Source organism: Triticum aestivum, chromosome 7A, assembly GCF_018294505.1.
Source record: "Triticum aestivum cultivar Chinese Spring chromosome 7A, IWGSC CS RefSeq v2.1, whole genome shotgun sequence".
In the NCBI taxonomy this organism is placed as follows: Eukaryota; Viridiplantae; Streptophyta; class Magnoliopsida; order Poales; family Poaceae; genus Triticum; species Triticum aestivum.
Genome location: NC_057812.1, coordinates 67,711,407 through 67,735,815, shown reverse-complemented (window position 1 = coordinate 67,735,815; position 24,409 = coordinate 67,711,407). Strand labels below are relative to the sequence as shown.

At 46.3% G+C, this 24,409-nt stretch overlaps 1 protein-coding gene across 1 annotated transcript; it reads right to left on the bottom strand.

Moving 5' to 3' along the window:
• Positions 1-818: 818 nt before the first annotated feature.
• Positions 819-24,076, bottom strand: LOC123152224 (sodium/calcium exchanger NCL1). Its single transcript, XM_044571826.1, has 7 exons — positions 23,716-24,076; positions 22,823-23,014; positions 13,173-13,354; positions 12,907-13,052; positions 12,555-12,822; positions 1,441-1,740; positions 819-1,333 (listed from the first exon to the last, which is right to left on the bottom strand). Exons 1-7 carry the CDS (start codon positions 23,975-23,977, stop codon positions 1,085-1,087), a joined length of 1,599 nt encoding a protein of 532 aa, XP_044427761.1. The 5' UTR covers positions 23,978-24,076; the 3' UTR covers positions 819-1,084.
• Positions 24,077-24,409: the final 333 nt, after the last annotated feature.

Below are 24,409 nucleotides of genomic sequence, written 5' to 3'. Positions count from 1 at the left end.
ACCGTACATCCATTGCCGATTCATCTGCATTATTATAATATAAAATATATAATTAACCATCATGCATTTGTTAAAGTAACTAGCTATAAACAATAGAAATTAAACAATGAACAACACACATGCATATTTTATCAATGACACACATGCACGAAAGGTTCAAGTTGCTAACCGCGATCGAGGAGGAACCTCAAGTGTGGCTCCAACACTTCATATCATGTTTGTTTCACGCTGTTGGGCATTTCATCAAACATCTTGTGTGCATAAGAGGAACCAAAAGCAAACCTACACCCCCTTGTGAAGAGAAGTGGCACCAAATGGCTAAGTGAGTGCGCTGAACTGGTATATATAGGGGAGGAGCTTTAGTCGCGGTTGGCCAGGCCAACCGCGACTAAAGGCCTTTGGGCACCTTTAGTCGCGGTTGGCCTGGCCAACCGCGACTAAAGCCCCTCACGTGCACCAGCTGGCCACCGAGCGCCCTGGCCCAAGCCTTTGGTCGCGGTTCGTCTGCCGAACCGCGACTAAAGACTTCATTAGTCGCGGTTCCTACAGTTTCGCGACTAATGGGGCTGGACGGAAGCCTCTTTTTCTACCAGTGGTGTGTGTGTGTGTGTGTGTGTGTGTGTGTGTGACTACCACATAAAATGAAGAACGATAGCAATACATTGCCAGCAATTCAGGCAGCAATACGTTCTAGGAAGCACCACGTATCAAATTACAGTAACTACCGCATATAAGAATCTCATGAACATATCTGATGTAGTACGTACTAGCACATAACCAAATAGAGTCATAGAAGCACATATAGATGGTCCATTTGGAGCAACAAGTCATCGTCAACAAGCATACAAAAAAGCAAGTTAGATAAGAAATTTATGATCGATAACATGACTTAGAGTGATGATTAACTCAAGTTATCTTCTTAAAATACTACACATTATGTAACCGGTTGATCACACCAACAGCTGAGTGTTGCTGAGCTTCAGTAAAACTCTGAATTCAGCCGTGATAAACCAATAATGAGTCAAGGTCACAATAAGACTAAGAGTACATATCGCGGTTGGTTTCTGGGACAGAGACGTTCGTTTTACGACCAATGGAAGACCGAGTCGAGAATGTGAACGAGGACGAGAGACAGTGGGTAGAGCAAGTATGCCACCAGGCACGTCCACAGAGGGAAGTTGGTCCGGAAGCTCGTGAAGAGGCCCATGACGATGCAGACAAGCAAAATGATGAGCAGCTCAGAGGAGAAGTCCCACGTTATGTCCCGGGCATAGACCAGCGCCAGGAACATGCCCAAGCACATCAGGTTGTTCACAGTCACAACACAGTACACCTGCAAATTAACAAAGTACGGTGGTAGTAAATATTACCCCAATTAGTGTCCAGTTTACAAAGGTTGCATGCATGCATCATGGTGATTTCATGGTGGAGGTGAGGCACCTCCGATAAAGCGAGGGAAGCGCTCCTTCGCTTCTTCTTTCTCATGGACCTGACGGCAGAGACGACCTCGCTGGAGTTGTTCACCAGCGGGAGCACAACGAAGGAGACGAAGAAGGACGATACGTGTGTAGCCTTGGACAGGCTGTATATGGCGTCGACAAGTGGGTCCGCAAACGCGGCAGGGATGGCAGCACCCACAAGCATGAGACCCACGGCCTTGACAATCATTCTTCCGGGGTTTTCCACAGGCTCCACCTCTTCATCGCTTACCGCCAGCTGATCGTGTTCCTCCCGTGTTCTCTGCAGGATCAAGACCGCTTGTTGGGAGTGCATTTCTTTCTCAGAAGTTAGGGCAAATCTGCGATGCTGATCTTTTACTTTTGAAATGAGAATGGCTTGGAAAGCTATAGCTGGATTTTCCTTAATAAGCCGGCTCATTCGTTCTTTATTTCGTATATCAGTGGGTACTAAAAAAGATCATTAGAGATAGTTGAAGGCATGGGGACCGAAACTCGAACACCGTGCACCGAAACACCTTTAAATATCCAGACCACACGGTCCCAACACCTTTTGCCATCCAACATCATGCATCAAACGTTAGCGGAAAACCAAGAAGGTATATGTTTTAATTTCAAACATCCCATTCGTATATGTTTTCAAAAACTTCGTTTTCAAAAAGGAATACATCTCAGCAACAACTGGAATGTGTTTTGGCTATGTGCATCCTAGGCTCCTAGCTATGCAAAGGTGAGAGTGACTGAGTGAGATGTGACCTGAACAAATTTTGCTTATATCCCACTGATGTGATATCAAGTCAATAAAAGCATCATTTTCAAGAAAAAACGACAATTCGTACAATAAGGAGTTAAGAAATGGAGACGTAGCTGCCATAGAGGCACTGGTGTCAGCTGAGACCAGTAATTTTTTTATTTTTCGTCACTAATTTCGTACTAATCAATGCTAAATGGCATAGATGACACCATTGCTACATAGCTTACACCATTGGGTTTTGTTTCTAGTTTCCTCCCTATTAGAGCAAGTACAATAATGGACTTGTAACCCGCTTACATGGCACTTTTAATTATGTGGAGGAGAGAGACATGAAAAAAATAGTGGGAGTGGGCTCTCATGAAAAAGCCTAGCTATATGCGTACTTCTAGACAATTGCAATAAATATAAAGAAAGAGATAGAGAGAAAGTGAAAAATAGCCAACCTTATAACTAATTTTATTGTATGAGTAACTAAATGGTGACTATATATGACATGGCAATTTCATATATATAGCCATGGATCCACTGGCTCGATGCACTTCAGTTTCCTAATACGCGTTCCAATGTGGGGGGAAACTAAGATGCGATCCTTTTTGAAACGAAGGGAGTAGAAGTCAATGTTTGGTCACCAAATAGACAATATTTACATAGGGGACTGCGATTTACAGTTAGACGCGATATCCAGTTAAATACGGCACAAATAGTAGGTCCTGAACTCATAAAAATGGCAAGGATATCAATCAGTCTATCTCGAGGAGTGAAGACAACATAGTTACGACTGAACCGTCTCATATATTGTTGTGGAGAGACCAACTTGTTTAGTTTTCACTAAGTGATTGAATTCAAAATTTTCATTATTTTTATCTTGGTAAGCACGTTTACCGCGGGGGTGTTAGGAAATGTGGTAATGTCTGGTAACTGAATTTACCGCCCAGTAACCAAAACGTTCGTACGAGTTCAAATATAGTACAAATTCGTAGCCAAAGAATCATGAATGAAAATCCCCTAATTTATATTCGCAATTATAAATATTCTAAAAATGTCACAATAGAAAACATAATTAAAGCTTGGCAATCAAATGCAAGATTTTAGAATTGGTATACTCTTTTCCTACAATCTTTCTGTTTGTACAACATTTGTTATTAAAAGTACCTTTAAATGTCTGGACCATTTGGTAAGCTATCATTTGGGTTTTCCTTATAAGAGGGCTCATTCGTTATTAGAACTGGTAAGCTATCATTTAGGTTTTCGTTATAAGAGGGCTCATTCGTTATTTATTTCAGATATCGGCAGGTACAGTTCTTGATTAAAAAAAGATCAGCAGAGACAGTTAAAGGCATGGGGAACGAAACTCCAACGCCGTGCACCAAAGTACCTTTAAATGTATGGACCACGCGGTATGTACACTGTTAAATTATGATCCAAATTTTAGTATCGTATTGGACTAGACGTAATACAAACAGTATGGGCCTTTCCGTTAGTACCGGCGCGTACGAGTACAATTTGTTTATTTATCCTTTAAGGACTCTCATGTATTGCCCTCATATATATTTCATGTAGTCACACCTAAGACGACCTGTCGTTTCGTGCTTGTAATACTCCTCCTCATAGTGATTGTGCCTTCCTGCGACCGTGATTTTCTCCCTCAAGGGTTTTCATGTAAAAATTTGTCTCTCGTGTCTCATTTTATCTCGTTTTATCTAACAAATGGTATACAGAGCCAAGTTGTAAATACAAGTTTTCAGTGGCGGAGCTAGCGAATTGCTAAAGCCCGGGCACAATGTAAGCTAAAGAATATTTTGGTCTTTCGAAAATCACAAGTATCACATATCTGATCTATCAAAATATGCCCAATTCTGAAATTTGAACAAACATAATTTGAATCGACACAATCAATGTTAAATTGCATAATTTTTCGTAAAACTACAGAGAATGACTCACCTAATTATCGTGTGCCGCGGTAGCCCTCTTTGACAGTTTGGTGCTAGCTGCTGATCGTGGCTTTGTTTTGGTCGAACACTTGGCAGTGCTGCTGGCACGGCTACTGCGGACGGCAAAGAGCCACCGTCCGCCAGAGACGGAATGAAATTTTCACAGGAGGAGCCGCCGCCTCGGCGCTTGCACTTTTGATTATACGTGATCTGCCCAACAGAGTAGTGGCCCCGCCGCGCGCCAACACTCTTGCAGCTCACCGTGCCCTCCGGCAGTCCGCCCTCCACCAGTGGCCATATCGTCTTCGAGAATGGAGTAACGAGCTAGGGTTTGGGCGTGCCGCGCGAGCGCCCGTTCCCATCTCCCCCAGTTCCTCGTCTCTACTCGACAGGCAACAAATCGATCGATTCCTCTCCTGATTTTCTCGAGTTGGTTGTGGCCCACGTTACGAACGGGTGCATGACCCCCTGGTTGTTCTAAGAAAGGCCCAATAGACAAGAAAATGACCACGTTGGCCTAGTTATACAGCAGTTTCCAGTTTGCAGCGTATTTTCACGAGTTTTCAGCCTATATGAGCAACTTTTGCGATTCTTGTGGCTTCGGAAGCTCTCGGAAATTCGGGAAATTGGCGGCGTCGAGCCCGGGCACATGCCCAGGGTGCCCGTACGGTAAAATCGCCCCTGCAAGTTTTTTGAGACGAGAGAATTAGAGTTTCCGTTCGCGCCGCTTGCACGCGTCGTGGCGATCTGTCAATTTGAAGGCAGATTTATTCTGTGCGCGGCCGTACACGATTATTTGATCGTTTCGCCAAGTCCGGCATGCAGTCCAATCCGTGCGTTCTGCTTCTTCTCGATCAGTCGCGCGTGGAGCTACAACGGCGTCACACCTACAAGTACTACTTCTCCTCCCGCTCCAGGTCATCGCACAAGGAAGGAACTACTAATTGATTCGCGGACCCGTCTAGCTGGCGGCCGGGGGCTTTCTAGCGGCCGGCCAAATAAAGTAAGTGTCTCTCACCTTAGGCTGGTTATAGTGGGGAGTAACTTATACTAGTATCATGCATATGACACTAGTCTAAATTACTATCTTCATAATGCAAAATATTTTAGTAGTAGTGTCATATATTGTTTCATTTATTGCCTTATAGACTCATTTTATTTCGGGAAGCGCTATGTTACAGTAACATATTATGTTACTCCAAACACCTTTCTCCTCATTAAATACTTGCCACATAAGTAAAATTATCTTGGGGTGTGTTAATTAAGTTACTACCTAAGTTACCCCACTATGGCTAGCCTTAGTCTCAGGAAAGGTGGGATGCTGCTAATTACTCATCCTATGTGGTCTCTCCTCACACGTGATGAATGACGTTTGCAAGCCGCTGCATTAATGTTTCTTATGTTCGTCTTTTGTGCATTAGTTTTTTGTTTTCAAAATTATAAAAGACATATCTTCTAAACTATGCGTCGAAATTTAGATCCGTTTTCGCCGTTGAAACACTCGCGACATGCTCTTCAAAAGTAGATCCTGCATGTGGATGTTTCGACGAACTAGTTTTTCTACCAGCTAAACATCAATGCGTGTGCAACTAGACTACATTGCCGTACCAACTGAGCATATGTGTGTGCCAATAGTCATGTCTACTAAACATCAATGTGTGTGCAATTAGACTATATTGCCGCGCCAACTGAGAATATGTGTGCAACTAGTGTCCTGTCAATTAAACATCAATGTGTGTGCAACTAGACTAAATTACAAGCCAACTGAGCATATGTGTGTGCAACTAGTATTTCAGCCAACAAAACATCAATATGTGTGCAACTAGACTATATTACAAGCCAACTAAATATTAATGTACGTGCAACTAGACTACATTACAAGAGGAGGTTGCACATCGACTTTTGTCGGGGTAATAGACTAGTTGCACATCAAAGTTGTCGTGGTTTCTAGGTTGCAACCTCATACGAAGGTGCAGCTTCAAACATTAGTTTTGAAAAAAGTTGCACGATATAGTAATAAAGTTGCACAATACAGTACTAAAGTTGCACAATATATCATCCAAGTTGGCACCAAAAAAATTTCATTGAAACATAGCCATATGAGACCTAGTTTCAAAGATCTCGTCACGAAGAACCCAACGGTGAAGACGAATTTGAATTACGACACGTGATTTGAAAGATATGACTTTTTAAAAATTGAAGATCCAGAATAAATACTCGTGAATCTGGTTTGTTGTCCATTGAATATAATAATTCTGACTACATTTAATGATCAATCATATGCACTAGCAGACAAATCCTACGCATGCATGTGCGTGGCAGAACGTGGCCGCTCGTTTTCTCCAAAATGTGCACGTGCACTTTGAAGATTTTAGGTTGATTCGCACGGTGACGGAGAAAGCTACATCTCTGTCATCGCTAATCGCTACATCTATTCCGAAGCTATCAGGTGCTACTATTTCTAGTTCCGTTTGACCGCAAATTAATTATGTCCAGAATTTTTCTACCGGTTTATACTACATTGTGAACACATATTTTATCGACTCATGGCATCAATGAAGTACGATCTTCCGCTGCTGGATCATGACACAAAGTTTACCCTATGGCAAGTCAAGATGCGGGCGTTGTTGGCACAGTCCTACTATGATGAAGCACTGGATAGTTTTGGAAAGAATAGAACTCAGGACTGGACTGATGAGCAGAAAAGAATTGATTGTAAGTCTTTGGGAAGAATATTTTGCAGGAAGTTTGAGCAAGAAAACTGACGCCGCTCTATGGTTAAAGCTGGAAGGGATTTGAATCATATTTCTACACAGGTTACCCGAGGGAGGTAATGTTTTGAATCATATTTTAGAATTTAAAGAGATCATATCTGATCTAGCTACAATGGAGGTTAAGTATGAAGAGGAAGATACTGCTTTAATGTTACTTTGTTCACTGCCAAGTTCTTATACCAATTTTAGAGACACCATATTATACAGTCGTGATACTCTCATACTTAATGAAGTTTATGAAGCTTTGAACTCTAAGGAGAAGATGAAATTAATGGTGCCTCATGATGGTTCGAGTTCATCTCAAGCCGAGGGATTATCTGTTCGTGGCAGGACAAAGGAGAAGAACTCCAATAATGGAAACAGAGGCAAAAGCAAAAATGGCTACAGGGTCCAGTCGCAATCCAGAGACAACAAATATTGCAGATATTGCAAGAGAGACGGGCATGACATCTCAGAGTGTTTCAAGTTGCAGAACAAGGAAAAGAGGAAAGGTAACAAACAAGGTGAAAATTCTGCTAATGTTGCTTGCGATGATAGTTTCGATAATGCCCTTGTTGTTATTGCTGGATGTGCTGAGACCAATGATGAGTGGATACTTGACACTGCATGTACTTTTCATATGTGCCCGCATAGAGATTGGTTTTCTACTTTTGATTCCACTACTACTGGTTCCGTTTTGGGTTTTGATAATTCACCATGCAAGATTGAAGGCATAGGTTCTATTCGAAACAAGATGTTTGATGGCACAATTAGAATTTTGACAGATGTTCGGTATATTCCGAAGATGAAGAGAAATGTTATTTCTATGAGGGCCCTTGATGCAAAGGGATACAAGTATTCAGGTGGAGATTGTGTTTTGAAAGTTACCAAAGGTTCCCTTATTGTGATGAAAGGTGAATTAAGTTCGACCAATGGTCTTTATTATCTTTGAGGTTCTACCGTTTCAGGTAACGCTACTCCAGTTATTTCAAAGAATTCTGATTGTGATGCTGCTAACCTTTGGCATATGCGTCTTGGACATATGAGTGAACTTGGTTTAGCAGAGTTAAATAAGAGAGGTCTTCTTGATGGATATGAACCTGGTAAATTGAAATTTTGTGAGCATTGTATCTTCGGCAAGCACAAAAAGGTGAAGTTCAACACTTCGACTCATACAACCGAAGGTATTCTTGATTATGTCCATTCTGATTTATGGGGACCATCTCGCAAGAAGTCACTAGGTGGTGCTAGTTACATGCTGACTATTATTGATGATTATTCGAGAAAAGTTTGGCCTTATTTATTGAAGCATAAATATGAAGCATTCTCAGCATTGAAGGAGTGGAAGGTTATGATTAAGAGACAAACTGAAAAGAAGATAAAAATACTTCGCACTGATAATGGTATGGAATTCTGTTCTAACCAATTTAAGAATTTTTGCAAGTCTGAAGGCATTGTCAGACACTACACCGTTGCTTATACTCCTCAACAAAATGGTGTTGTTTAGCGTATGAACAAGACCATTATTTCCAGAGCCCGTTGCATGTTGTCCAATGCAGATTTGCATAGGCGTTTTTGGGCTGAGACTGCTTCCACTGCTTGTTATCTGATTAATCGTTCACCATCTATTGCTCTTAATAAGAGAATTCCTATTGAGGTATGGTCTGGTTCACCTGCTGATTATTCATAATTGAGAGTTTCTAGTTGCACTGCTTATGCTCATGTTGATAATGGGAAGTTGGAGCCTAGGGCTGTTAAGTACATTTTTTGGGTTATAAATATGGTGTTAAAGGTTTTAAATTGTGGAGTCCTAAAACCCAGAAGGTGGTTATTAGCAGAAATGTTATCTTTAATGAATCTGCTATGTTACATGATGTTTCATCTACTAAAGTTCCTGTTGAGAGTGAAACAGCCTATTGTTCAGGAGCCTACTGTTCAGGAGGAGCATGTTATTGATTCAGGTGATACATCTGGTAATGAAATTGTTGATGCACTTGATGAACCCATTGTTAATGATGATCATGTCACTCCCACTCCAAATCGGCATATTGTTCCACCCAGTTGGAATCTTGCACGTGATAGAGTTAGGCGGGTACTAATAACCTGACAGGTTAATTGAAGAGTGCAATATTGTTTCTTTTGCTTCATCTGTTGCAGAGAAATTGAAGGTAATTTTGAGCCTTCTTCATATTCCGAGGCTATTATTTCTGGTGATAGAAATAAGTGGATGACCTCTATGCATGATGAGATGGAATCACTTGAAAAGAATGGCACTTGGGATTAAGTAAAATGACCCAGAGAGAAGAAACCTATTTGTTGCAAGTGGGTTTTCAAGAGGAAAGAAGGTGTTTCTCCTAATTATGAGACAAAATATAAAACAAGGTTAGTTGCTAAAGGTTATAGCCATATTCCAGGTATTGACTATAACGAAGCATAGCTCTATTCGCACTTTACTCAGTATTGTTGCCATGCATGATTTTGAGCTTGAACAATTGGATGCTAAAACTGCATTCTTACATGGAGAATTAGAAGAGGATATTTATATGGAAAAACCTGAAGGTTTTATTATTCCTGGAAAACAAAAGCTTGTCTGGATATTGAAGCAATCCCCTAGACAGTGGTACAAGAGATTTGACACCTTTATGCTCTCTCAAGGTTTCAAAAGGTCTAATTATGATAGTTGTGTCTATTTGAAAACTGTCAATGGTTCAACTATTTATTTGCTCCTTTATGTTGATGATATGCTAATTGCTGCAAAGAGTATGTCAGAGATTAATGAACTAAAGAAGCAATTGAGTAATGAGTTTGAGATGGAGGATTTGGGTGCAGCAAAGAAAATACTTGGTATGGAAATATTTAGAGATAGACCGTCTAGAAAAGTATATCTAAGTCAGAAGAGTTATATTGATAAAGTTCTTCGTTGTTTTAATATGCATAATGCCAAGCCGGTGAGTACTCCATTAGCTGCACACTTCAAATTTTCATCAGCTTTATGTCCTAAGTCAGATGCAGATATTGAGTAGATGTCTAGAGATTGAGTACCTGCCAACCCATGCGCGCCCAGGTGGGTTTTGCCCACCTCGGTGGCCTCCCCCGCCGCCTCTTCGCCCTATAAATCCCCAAATATTCCAGAAACCCCAGGGGAGTCGACGAAACACAATTCCAGCCGTTGATACGTCTCCATAGTATCTAATTTTTTGATTATTTCATGCCAATATTACACAACTTTCACATACTTTTCACAACATTTTATATGATTTATTGGACTAACCTATTGATCCAGTGTCCAGTGTCAATTCCTATTTGTTGCATGTTTTTTGTTTTACGGAATATCCATATCAAACGAAGTACAAACACGATAAAAATTTATGAAGAATTATTTTGGAATAGATGTGATTTTTGGGACTTGGAATCAACGCAAACGGGGGCCCATAGCCCCCAAGATACACCAGGGCGTGCCCCAGGGGCCAGGCACGTGGTGGTGGGTTGTGCTCACCTCGTACGTCGGTTGGAGCTCTACTTTAGGCGCAAGGAAGCTTATATCCAGAAAAAAATCATGTTAAAATCTCTGGGCAATCGGAGTTAAGGATATCCAGGCATTTAATAAACGGTAAAGGGCTAGAAAACAGGAACGTGAAACAGAAGAGAACATAGGGATAGATCCAATCTCGAAGGGGCTCCCGCCCCTCCACCGCCATGGAGGCCATGGACCAAAGGGGGAACTCTCCTCCCATCTAGGGGGGAGGCCAAGGAAGAAGGAGGAGGATTGGGGCTCTCTCCCCCTCTCTCCCGGTGGCGCCGGAGTGCCGCCGGGGCAAGGATCGTAACGACGATCTACATCAACAATCTTGGTACCGTCAACACCAACTTTCTCCCCCTCTATGCAGCGGTGTAACACCCCTTCTCCCCGCTGTAATCTCTACTTAAACATGGTGCTCAACGCTATATATTATTTCCCAATGGTCTATGGCTACCTTATGATGTTTGAGTAGATCTGTTTTATCCTATGGGCTAATTGATGATCGTGGTTGGTTTGAGTGTATATTTTTTTGTGGTGCTATCCTACGGTGCCCATCGTCTCACGCAAACGTGAGGGGTCCCCGCTGTAGAGTGTTGCAATATGTTCATGATTTTCTTATTGTCGGTTGCCGGAGTGACATAAATGTGAACGCGAATAAGTGAGTTATTGCGTATGGGAGTAATGAGAACTTGATACTTAATGCTATGGTTGGGTTTTACGTTAATGATCTTTAGTAGTTGTGGATGCTTGCTAGAGTTTCAATCATAAGTGCATATGATTCAAGTAGAGAAAGTATGTTAGCTCATGCCTCTCCCTCATATAAAATTGCATGAATTATTACCGGTCTAGTTATCGATTGCCTAGGGACAAATGACTTTCTTGTTGACAAAAGCTATCTACTTTTATTATCTTGCAATTTATTCGTAGTTTTATTCTCGCAAAGTATTCATAGGTTTATTCTTGCAAAATAGTTTTATACTTGTTTTAGGTAAAGCAGACGTGAAGTGTGCGTAGAGTTGTATCGGTGGTCGATAGAACTTGAAGAAATATTTGTTCTACCTTTAGCTCCTCATTGGGTTCAACACTCTTATTTATCGAAAAAGGCTACAAACGATCCCCTATACTTGTGGGTTATCAGCCGCCGCAAGTTTCAGAACCATGAGATCCAATCTAGACACCATCACGGAGGGGTTCATCATCCTCATTGGTGCCTCTCCGATGATGCGTGAGTAGTTCATCATAGACCTACGGGTCCGTAGGTAGTAGCTAGATGGCTTCCTCTTCCTCTCTTTTGATTATCAATATACAATGGTCTTTTGGAGATCTATCTGATGTAACTCTTTTTGCGGTGTGTTTGTTGGGATCCAATGAACTTCGAGTTTATGATCAGATCTATATATCCATGAAAGTTATTTGAGTTTTGATCTCTTATATGCATGATTATTTATAGTCTCATGTTTCTTCTTCGAATCTTTGGCTTAGTTAGGCCGACTAGATCGATTTTCTTGCCAGAAGAGGTGCTTTGTCATGGGTTCGACCATGCGGTGTTCTTTCCCAGTAACAGAAGGGGCAGCAAGACACGTATTGATGCTATTAAGGATAACAAGATGGGGTCTATTCCTACATGAATAGATCTTGCCTACATCATGTCATTGTTCTTATTGCATTACTCCGTTTCTCCATGAACTTAATGCACTAGATGCATGCTGGATAGCAGTCGATGTGTAGAGTAATAGTAGTAGATGCAGGCAGGAGTCGATCTACTAATCTTGGAAATGATGCCTAGATATTGATCATTGCCTGGATATCATCATAATTATTTGAGGTTCTATCAATTGTCCAACAATAATTTGTTTACCCATCGTGTGCTATTTCTTGTGAGAAGCCGCTAGTGAAATCTACGGTCCCCGAGTCTATTCTTTATCATATTTGCGTTCTGATCTATTATTTGTCTTTGATGGTACATTTTGAGTTAATAATAGCACCCTTTATCGAAAAACTTATTCACCAAAGTTAGAGAATTTTGATTGGACAATTATTAAAACATTATTTAGTTTTTAGTAAGACTTCATTTGATTTTCTAAATTATTCAGTTTGTGCGTGAGAATCATTGGCTCATAGTAATTTAATGCAAATTACCTCATGGTAGTCGTTGATGAACTTGTTAGCATACGCACCCGAAGCCTGCACCTTTCTCTTGGCCTCATTTATCCATATCTTCATTCCTGCGAGGAACTCTTCCTCATCTACTGTGTCATTGCCTGATGTGTCGAAGTCGTCCATGATTTTGTCCACGACGTCATTCTTGTCAAAATCAATCTCCTCAAAGTTGATTCCAATGATAAGGGCATGCAGCTCAGCTCGTGACAGGTCGCGGCTACCATCATTGTCAATCTTGTAGAACAATCTGCGCATTGGCACAGAGGAGTACATCATGTTCATGAGTGTTCCATTGGCATATCAAGAACAAAACAAAGTTGAAGCATAATACTTTCTTATCACATTTTCATTAGGCGTGCCATCGTCGTTTAGCAGACGTCCGAGCGCTTGCATTTGGGCATGTTTTAGTATGCCAGAGATTACATGCCTATGTTTTGCAAACGCGAGTCGCCTCCGCTGGATCCAGGGTAGGAAGATCTATAATTTGAGAAAATTAGCATTGTCAAGTAGATCTTTGTAACCTAGATGTACACGTATGTACCAATGTAGCCATCATTATTTGAACGTGCAAAAGAACATCAGATGGAATGGATGTACCTGAAACATGCAGTAGGAGAGTGCAAGCAAGAATGATACAATGCTAGCCAGCAAGATTGGTAGGCGATGCCCGGGCTGGGTTCTCAACATTTTTGGGAAAAGTGCAATGGCGAAAGGAATAACACAAATCGCCATGATTCGTGCCGTCCAGCTGGTTTCGTCGTCGGTTGAAATACCACTGCCTGCGAAGCGAAACAATGTGGATGCAACACATGATTAACTACTAACCACACTGTTGGGGAAGTGCATGCAGAGGAGCTCGTAAGAACAACACTTTCAGATTAATTATTTTGCCACATTGCAACATTTTATTGCACCTCCAGTTAGACAAACTTGACTTACACGTGTGTTTGATTCTAGCCACACGCCCACACCTAAGGGAAGAATTTTTTTTGTCAAGATGAGCCCCACATGTAGTACAAACAAATGTGGTAAGATTTTCTTAGGCAAGTCAAAGTGTGCTTAGAATATGTTCAACTAAAGTTAGGCAAATTTGGTAAAAGAAATAGGTCGGCAAACAAGGGAGAAGTTAGTCACGAACCAAACAAGCACTATGATTTGGTTCTGTGGCATTTAATCTACAAAATAACTAGACAGACACCGTGATATTGTTCGGTAACATTTGATCTGCAAAATAACCAAACAAGCACCATGATTTCGTTCGATTACATTTGATCCGCAAAATATATAGCCATATATGTTCAGGGAGCATAGGTTAGGCACTATGAAGGCTATGTATGCCACCAATGGCAACAAATAGCCCAGTTATTAATGTGCTCTTGTTGAAATTGAGATACCACTGGATGTACAACAATTGCTTATTCAACATCCTTTATTCAATTTCCCCTTGGCATGCCAAAGTCTTTTCTAACGGATGACGTATGTACCGGATAAATATCTAAATTTCATTCGCTTCAAGAGCTGTGCATTTTGGACTCATATGCATGTGGTATTCTATGTATTTGCTTTTCCTCTTAGGTGGTATAGAAATATTAAAGGCACATCAGAGGGTCACATCACCTTTCGTGTGCGAGAGCAGGACGTACGTGCATGCATGACTCTGCCATTCACCATCCCTCTCCCATGGAAAACATTAGCATTATTTTTCTTGCTGTTTCTTTATATGATCCATCTTTCAAACTAGAATTTTTTTGATTTGTTTATACATATTTCGAATCCTGACGCCAAGATCTTTCAAATATGATCAATATTGAATATTTTTAAAACTCATTTAAATTTTCTTGTTTCACAAAATTGATTGGAACTGAAATTACTTTAATATTTTTTAAAATTATTTCTTCCATTGATTATATTTTAAAATATGGCATAATGTTAGCATATCACCTTGTTAGCATATGATTTTCAATAGCAGTTGCATTTCAATTTCCGGACCAATTTTAGTATTGCATCCATTTCAATAAAATGCACGTATTTCAAATTCAATATTTAAAACTATTTTCAAAACATTGATTTGTAACAACTATCAATATGAAATTGAATCTCACATCACAACTATCAATGTGAAACTGAAATATTGGAAATTAATTTCATTTTAAGTCATGTTAGAAAATGAATTTTCGGTTTAGAAGAAGTGAATTATTTAATATATCACTTAGAAATAAAAGGATTGCTTTTTTGCATGGGAGAGAGAAAAATATAAAACATTCATGCATCGTCGTTCTCTGTGCTCTCTCTTTCTCTTTTCTGGCAAGATGACAAAACACTAACATACACAGGTATTCTCTTGTATTCCGTATATCTAATTCTGAGCCCAGGCTCATCTGCACCTTGTCAAGAAATAATTCATAAAAAAATATAAAAAAATCCAAATTTTTTATGCATGGTAGATAATTTGGTGTGTGAGGTGCACTCCAAATTTTAGAGCATTTGGACATTTGAGTAGCTCTCGGCAAAAAAAGACAAATTGGGTCAGAACAGTATACGAACAGTACACTATTTAACAGACCCCAAATTTGTCTTTTTTGCCGAGAGCTACTCATATTTCCAAATGGTTTGAAATTTGGACCGGACATCACGCACCAAATTATCTACCATGCCAAGAAAAATTGGATTTTTTTTTAAATTTTCTACTATTTGTTTTGATTTTTTTATTCAGCGCAGGTGCAGATGCTCTTGGAGCCAAAACGCCCCACTCCTTTCCAACATAACACTCATAGACATGCACAGATCTCGAAAAAAAAGTGTTGAACGATGGATGCTTGCCGTTACATACATCTTCCACTAGAAAATGCAGTTTTGGAGGAGGGTCATACAGTCATATATACTGGGATGATGCCTCCAACGGCTCCTGTACGGCCTGGCGACGCGGGTGGCGATGGGGCGGGCGACGCGCCGCGCCCCAGTGTGTCAGGTGAGTCGGCGGGCTGGTCGGAGGTGAGGTCGTCGGGGCGGCCGGTGCGCGCGGCCCCGGCGGCGGCGCTGGGCGTGGGGCCGTCCCCGAGCTGGGAAGGGAGTCGGTTCTGGGCGCTGTCTGAGGTAAGTGACGACGAGGTCTCGGAGGAGGAGGAGTGTGTTGGCAGTGGCGATTCCGCCGGTCGGCGTGGTGCAGGGTCCAGGCCGTCGGTGGGTGCGTTCGTAGCCTTGGCGGAGAAGCTTGGGGGCTCCCTCAAAGCTGGGCGACGCGGTGCTTTTGCGCCAGGCGGTCGGGGCGTCCGCAGACCAGTGGTGTCGGGACGGGCGCCGTCGTCGCGTGCGGTGGAGGCGCCGCGCGCCCGCTCGGTGCGTAGGGACGACGAGGTCGTGCCTGCCGTGGTGGCAGCGGCTGCTACCTTGCTGGCCGTGGGGCCGGCCCTGGCGGCAGATACACCACGTGGGGTAGCGCCGGCCGCGGGGCCAAGGGTGGCGGTGGCGGCGGAGCCGCTCGAGACCTGGCCTAGGGTTGGTGAGGCTGGGCCGGTGGGCCGGTCCTTGATTCCGGGCCGGTCGGGCCCATCCGTGCCGTGTGTAGCCCAGGGGGGCGGGGCAGTTGCGGAAGCGACACGGGCGGTCGTGGGCTGCCCAGTGCGGCCCAGGCCCGCCCCCGCTGTGGTGCGGCCAGTCCTTAAGTGGTTATGGATCCGCCGGGGCGCCACTGACTGCGTCCTAGGGTTTCCAGCCACTCCCGCAGAGGTGCGGCGCTTCGGTCATGTCGCTCGCTCTATCTCCCCACTTCCCCCTCCCCCACCCCTGGATCGCTCCTTCACGGAGGTCGTCGCCATGGGATCCAAGGCGGACAAGCGGGCGGAGCCGGATCTGGAGGCAGAACGGCGGCGCGAGCGAGATCTGCGCAAGCAAGCTAAGGTGCGGGCGGCGGAGCGCGCCGGCGAGGAGGGCGGCTGGGGGCCTCCCCCTGCCTAGTGGCTCAAGGAGCAGGAGCGCAAGAAGAAAAGGAAGGAGGTATACAAGAAGAAGGGGTTGGAGCTCAAGCACAAGGAATCGCTCCATCCCCATTGCGGCGACCGGGTGGGCGACCCGTTCAACAAGCCGAAGATGAAGAAGCACAAGCCGGCGATGAAGGCGGCCTCCAAGCCCTCCTCCTCCAAAGGCACGGCGGCAGAGCCAATCCCCGTTGAGGAGTTGGCGGGGCCGGAGTGCTTCCGCTGCGGGCGCACGGGCCACTACCAGAACGAGTGCGCCTTCCAGCAACTCTGCATGCTCTGCAGCATGGAGGGCCATGCGTCGGCGTACTGCCCCACGCGTGGCAAGCAGCTGGTGCTCCAGACCATGGGCCACGCCTTCGCGGGGGGCGTCTTCTTCTGCTTGCCGTACCCAGAGGAGGCGGACGCGGGGGCGTCGGATCTGCTGGGGGTCAACGCGGCGTTGGTGTCGGCCGCGCCCGGCGTCCTGTCGAAAGAAAACCTGGAGGCAGAGCTCCCCCACCTCTTTGAGGGGGAGTGGGATTGGCAGGTTGCTCCGTTTGACGTGGACTGCTTCTCGGTGGCGTTCCCAGACCCGGCCTTGCTGAGGATGGCGACGCGCAGCGGCAAGCTGTTCCTCCCCATCAACAACATCACAGCGAACATTCGCGACGCGGTCCTCGCCGAGCCCAAGGTGCTGTCGATGCCGGAAGTGTGGGTTAAGATGTGGGGCATCCCCCCGAAGCAGCGGCGCACGGAGCGTCTCATGGCGGCCACGACCATGATCGGGCGGCCCCTCGTGGTGGATGAGCTGTCCCTGATTCGATCCGGCCCGGTGCGCACGCGTTTCGCATGTCGTGTGCCTGCCAAGCTCCGGGGCTCCGTGCAGATCTGGTTCAACAGAGAAGGGTACAACGTCAAGCTCGAGCCGGAGTTGGAGTCTCGCCCGGCGGCCCTTGCCCTCCCACCTCCTCCGCCTCCTTCCAGTGGCCGCGGGCCCCACGAGCAGGACAAGGACAAGCAAAAGGACAAGGATCAAGAGCAGGATGCGAGCATGGAGGAGGACGACTCCATCGACATGGCGGCATGGGACAAGCTGGGGATCTCCGCGCCGGGCCCTGTTGCTCAGGTGGATGGGGCAACGACGGCGAGGGCGGCGAAGGCTGGGGGGTCGGTTGGGATGACGGTCTCGATCTCCAACCAATATGGATCCAACCTGGGGTCGGTCTCCTCTCCTCCCATGGCGGCCGCGGGTGCGGATGGTGGGCTGTCCCCGCACGGCCTCTCCCCTGCTCCCTCGCGCCCCCGCCCCGCCGGGACTCCTACCTTTGGTGGCTGCGGCTCTCCTCTTAGCGGCTCGGTGAAGCTCATGAAGAATATGGCGGTGCGCAAGGTCAGCGCGGAGGCGGTGCGCGCGATGGAGACGCTGGGGGCGCCTGTCACTCCAAGGCAGTCGGTCATGGCGCTGGCGGCCTCGATGGTGCCTCCCCCAGTGGACCAGCTGTTGCAGGACGCCTCAAAGACGGGGATGATCTCGAAGGCCAAGCGCACCAAGACGGTGCCAGCGGCGCCGGTGCGCACCAGCTCGCGTTCGAAGGGGGCCAAGGGCAACATGCCGTCGCTGCAGAGGGCGCAACTCCTCCAAGCCCTGAAGAACATGGAGATCTCAGGTAATCCACCCCCCGGTTTACGGTTCTTGATGATTTCTCGGACGATCATTTGCATGAGGTGTTAGATGCGAGCGGTGTGGATCCCACCTGTGTAGGAGGGGTTAGAGAGTTAATTTCTCTTGTGCGCGCTAAGGAGTTAGCGCAGGCCGCGCTCGCGGCCGCCGCTGCAGAGCGTGCTGAGCGGAGACCCCGGGTACCCGAGGGAGGGGACGCCGTGGTGATCTCTATGCCCGAAGAGGGGGGACATGCAACAGGGGTTGCCCCCTCTCCCGCGCCTTGCAGGGGCAAGACGAGGCGAGTGGCAAAAGCGGTCACCTCCAGGGGTGTTCGGCTCCGGAATCGCGTGATTTAGATGCGAGCCTTGTTCTGGAATATCCGTGGCTTCGGCCACGTGGGGCGGCGCACCCAACTTAAAGAATACATGCGCAAAGAAGACATAGACATCGTAGGGCTTCAAGAGACGATTAAGGCGGACTTTCGTTTCCACGAACTGCTTGCGATCGACCCTTTGGAGCGCTTCGAGTGGCAGCACGTACCTGCGGTAGGGCCCTCAGGTGGCATGCTGCTGGGCTTGAGCCGAGCCCTGTACGAGATTATTGACTGGGACGTAGGCTCGTTTTATATCGCGACACATTTTCGTATTAGTGCCTCGCTTCGTGAGTTAGCAGTCATACAAGTCTACGGACCGGCCGATCACACTCGTTCGGCGGAGTTCTTGGCGGAACTCCAGGCCAAAGTCACCACGGTGACCGCGGCCACGCTCCCTGTTCTGGTGGGTGGAGATTTCAACCTTATCCGATCGGGAGCCGACAAGAACAACAGCAATATAAACTGGCCTAGGGTGGCCATGTTTAACTCCGCCATTACTTCCATGGCCCTTAGGGAGGTGGCCAGGTCGGGCGCGAGGTTCACTTGGACTAATAAACAACTCGATCCGGTGCGGTCAGTGCTGGACATGGTGTTCATGTCACCGGAGTGGGAAATGGGCTTCCCTCTCTGTACATTGGTCGCGAAGACGCGCATAGGCTCTGACCATGTACCGCTCATCTATTCCTCGGGGGAGGACAGGGTGCGACACAGCTCACGCTTCTTCTTCGAAATAGCCTGGTTCGAGGTTCCAGGCTTCGAGGAGATTTTCAGGGCGAAGTGGTGGGCATGCGTTGATTCGTTAGGGCCCCAGAGAGACCCAATGGAGTTTTGGAACGCGGTTGGGGGTCGGCTCAGGGCTAGCCTCAAGGGATGGGGCGCAAACCTAGGAAGGACTGGCAGAGAGCGCCGCGCCGCGATCCTTGCGGAATCGCAAGGATTGATGCAATGGCTGATGCTAGGGCCTTTTCGGAGCAGGAATGGGCTCATCGCTATGACCTGGAGGGTCAGGTCGAAGCTTCACTTCACGCGGAGGAAGAATACTGGCGTCGATGAAGTGGTCTGAAATGGGTTCTGAAGGGCGACACCAATACTAAGTATTTCCAGGCTTATGCTAATGGGCGTCGTCGGAAGTGCTCCATCCTAAGGTTGCAATCAGAGCAGGGGCTTCTGTTGCGACAGGAGGATATCTCCCGACACATTTACGAGTTCTACATCAATTTGATGGGCTCGTGTGAGGCCCAGGGGGCGGGTCTCCGCCCAGACATTTGGGAGGATTCGCAACGTGTGTTGGACCATGAAAACGAAGCGCTAGGGCTTGCGTTTCTGCCAGAAGAGATTGACGCCGCCCTTCTCGGTATGAAAGTGGACACAGCGCCGGGCCCAGACAGGTGGCCGGTGGCGATGTTCAAGCGCTTCTGGCCTATGCTTAGGGGCCCTATTTTCGAGATCTGCAACGGTTTTATGCGGGGGATGGTTGACATCTCGCGCCTCAATTTTGGCGTCTTAACGCTCATCCCGAAGGTTCAAGGGGCAGGCAATATTAGACAATTCCGACCGATCGCGCTCATTAACGTGCCTTTTAAAATTTGTGCAAAAGCGTGCGCCAATAGGCTAGGTCCGATCGCTCACCGCTCGATTAATCGTAACCAATCTGCTTTCATCCGAGGCCGCAACATCTTAGAGGGACCGCGCCCTGCAAGAGATCGTTCATGAACTAAAGCGCACTAAGGAAACAGCGGTGTTGCTGAAACTTGATTTCGAAAAAGCATACGACGGTGTGAATTGGGATTTCTTGCGGCAAGTGCTTATCGGTAGAGGCTTTTCTGCCATTTGGGTCCATCGTATTATGCAGTTGGTGTCGGGAGGCCAAACTGCAGTTTCGGTGAACGGAGAAATAGGGCATTTCTTCCGGAACAAACGTGGGCTCAGGCAGGGTGATCCGATGTCCCCTCTCCTATTCAACTTTGTTGTGGACGCTCTGTCCACAATGCTTCGGAAAGCAGCCGAAGCTGGCCATATCCAAGGGTTGGTAGGCCACCTCATTCCGGGGGGAGTGACGCATCTGCAATATGCAGATGACACACTGCTTTTGTTTCGCCCAGACCACCACAGCATTGCGTCGGTCAAGGCGATTCTTATTTGTTTTGAGCTCATGTCAGGGCTCAAAATAAATTTTCATAAATGCGAGGTGCTCACGATGGGGGTTGAGCCGGAGGAGGGTAAGCGTATAGCGGACCTGCTCAACTGCAAGGTGGGCAAATTCCCGCTGACATACCTAGGCCTTCCAGTTGACATCAAAAGGCCAGCGATAGAGGATTGGGAACCTTTATGTGCTAAGGTGAGGGGTAGGGTGTGCCCTTGGAGGGGTAAATTCCTTTCAAAAGCGGCCAGGCTAGTTCTCACGAACTCAAGCCTCTCTTCCCTGCCTATATTTGCTATGGGCCTTTTTTTGCTTGCAGAGGGGGTGCATGCAAAGTTTGACACACCGCGGTCTAAATTTTTCTGGGAAGGAACTAGCCCGAACCGTAAATACCATATGGTTAAATGGGCTTGGGTGTGTCGACCCAAGGACTTGGGGGCCTCGGGATCACCAACTCTAGACTGATTAACATCGCAATGATGTGCAAGTGGATATGGAAAATTGTCCAGGGGGCATTCGGACTCTGGGTTGATCTCCTTAATGCAAAGTACTTCCCCAACGGGAATTTCTTTGAAGGTAGGGCAAGGGGCTCACCTTTTTGGAATGATCTCCAGACGATCAAGTCGGCCTTTGCCTTGGGGGCTAAGTTCTCGATTGGAGATGGGCGCTCTGCGCGTTTCTGGACAGATCTTTGGATAGGCTCCCGCCCCTATGGGAAGAATTCCGCGATCTGTACGACATCGCCGTGGATCCAGGCATGTCGGTGGCTGATGCGCTGAGATCGACCCCTTCGGAGATTCATTTCAAACGTGAACTCCAGGGGCCAGAGCAGGCCAGCCTAGTAGCCCTGCGGCAGTTAATTGATCGGGTGGTGCTCGCGGACCAACCGGGCGCGGTGAGCTGGGCGCTCACCAGCTCTGGGAAGTTCTCGGTCAAGTCTCTATACCGAAAGCTGTGCCAGGGGCCGTCGCAGCTTGTGGTTGCAGGGCTTTGGAGCGCGCGGTTGCCACTGAAGATCAAATTATTTTTTTGGCAAATGTTCCGCGATAAGCTCCCCACTTCCCTAAACGTGGCCAAACGAAATGGACCGGCCAATGGGCCATGTGCGTTGTGCGGGGATCCAGAGGACGCGATTCACGTCTTCTTTCGGTGCCCCTTAGCGCGGTTTGCGTGGAGCGCAGTGCGGTCCGCGGCTGGAGTCCAGTGGGACCCTCGCTCGGCTGCAGAACTCATTCACATTTTAGGCACGCTGCAAGGCTCAACGAAACGGGTCGTGTGGAGCTGTGTCGGGGCACTTCTCTGATCCTTGTGGCTAACTAGGAATAAACTCACGATTGAGGGGACCTTGCCAACACATCCGGCTAATATCATCTTCAAATGCAATCTTCTTTTGCAGCAGTGGAGTCCGTTGGGGAGGCGCAAGGATGCTGATTTGATCAAGACAACGCAACAACGAATTCTGCAAGTGTACGCGGCGGCTAGGGAGCCATGACTACGGTGGTATACGTAGTCTCTTTTGAGTGCTTGACGAGCCTGCGTCAGCTCGATCCTGTGCGGGCCCGATGTGGCTTTTGGGTGTTGTAAGACTTATTGCTATGACTCTGCCGTTGGGGCTTTATTAATTTAAAGCCGGACGCACCTGACGTCTTCATTCTAAAAACAAAATGCAATTTTCCCCTTGGAGCATAGTGGCTAACCATTCACACTCCATCCAATCTAGCATGCTAGCACCACCAACTCACATAGCTCGGATGTTTGGAGATTGATTTATGTGATGTGGTTGACATTTAGATGTAGATATGTTCTTACTGGGGCTGCTGCATTATGTTGGTCGACTTGGTCATGTCTAAACCATAATATGTTTGGTAAGCATAAGATTCTACTAATCCATTGCAAGTTATGGGCATCTCAATTTTCCACGGTCAGCATAATGGTTAGAGCACGGGGATGCGTGGAACCATGCAGCTAAAGCAAAAACAAGGTAAGCAAAAGGAAGCATGGCCAATATAAAACTCAATCAACAAGAGTGACGCGCCAGCTTATTGTAAAACAAATTAACCACGTATGCTTCTTGTAAAAGCTGGGTAAGTATAAGAGTAGTTGAAGATATCATACCAGTAAAACTGAACCACCCTTTATTGTCTTCTAAATCAATGGCAGCACCATTGGGCCCAATGTCACACTTGCCAGCAAAAACACAAGTCCCCCAAACGACGGTGAGAAGAAAGATCGTGGAGCCAGCAAGCAGACCCATTCCGACCAGAACCTGATTTTGTGCCTTTTCTCCGCTTCCCGAGAGGCCAGATGCTGTTTATATATGAAAAATAGAACTGAGACTAGTTCGGAATCCTGGTTTAGACATACACATGTACTTTCAGAAAAGGCGAAGACACACTATATATTCAGCATAGGTACTAACTAGTGAACGTGGTAGGATAGTTCTATCTAGGTGCTAACAGGTTTTAGTCTCATTGCTTGAGTTTCGATTGCCGGCGCGAGCAGTGTTTCCTGTTAGCTTAGGCTGGTTGTAATGAGGAGTATCATATATTAGTATCATGCATATGATATCAGTATATAATACCACCTTCCTAATGCGTAGTATTATATATTAGTATCATGCAGTATTTTAGTTATTGACATGCATGACACATCATTCTACTAGCATAGCATTTATTATGATATGGTATCATGATATGATACTCAACCCTCTCTTTCTTCATTTAATTCTATGACATCTCTTTAAAATTGCCTAATTGGCATGCATGATACTTGGTATGATACTACCATTGCGACTAGCTCCTTTCCTATCTCCTTTACTTTTGACTCGGAATTTTTTCCATTAAGAAATGAATGGAAAGGGGTTAATGCTCGGTTAAAAGAAAAAGCGAAGACACACTATTCAGCAATGGCACCGACAAAAGAGCGCAATGGTGAGATGTGCCTCCTCGGGTTCAACGGGAACCCAGCAGATCCATTCATTAGCAGGCGGAAGCAAAACGGGGACGTACCGAGCACGAGGAGCGCGTCGGGGAGGGCGCCGAGCATCGGGAGCAGGAGCGTGACGATGTGGCCGTGGCCGACATAGCCAGGGCCGATGGTCTCCAGCAGCAAGTCGCTCCCGGCCGTCAAGAAGGAAACTCGCACCTTGTAATTCAGGATGCCGTAGGCAAGAACCAGGAAGAGGTTGCCAAGCGCAGTGGTGGTGCAGGGGAGGAAGCTGTACGTCTGCGCGCATGTCTCCGCCGTGGAGGATGAGCGTACGTGGTTCATGGTCGGATACCGATCCACCGACGTACTTGTGTCTAGGATTTCATAATATGTGTGATAATAGTGGCGTTGTTAGTTTTCCTCCCTCAGATGAGCTCTCTTTGGGATGGCTTGCCGGGAGTGAGATGCACCCAACCCCTACTCCCCTTTTGCCATTTGGAGGTGCTTTGAATAAAGCAAGAATTGTTCTTTTCTTCTCGGCATAGGGTGACGCTTTGGCCCATATGCACCTTTGTTTTTTTCTATCATCGACCTTGCGGGCAGCTGAGGTATAGTTTGTTCTAACCAACCTTCATATTAGCCCTTAACTGCACATCTAGTCTCTTCAAAAAACTTACGTACTTGCATGTTTAACCCTGTAGGTGACCGACGCCTCGTGATTCGTACTCAGCTTGTCCAAACCAACAACCCTAAGTTGAGTTTGGTTGTAAAACC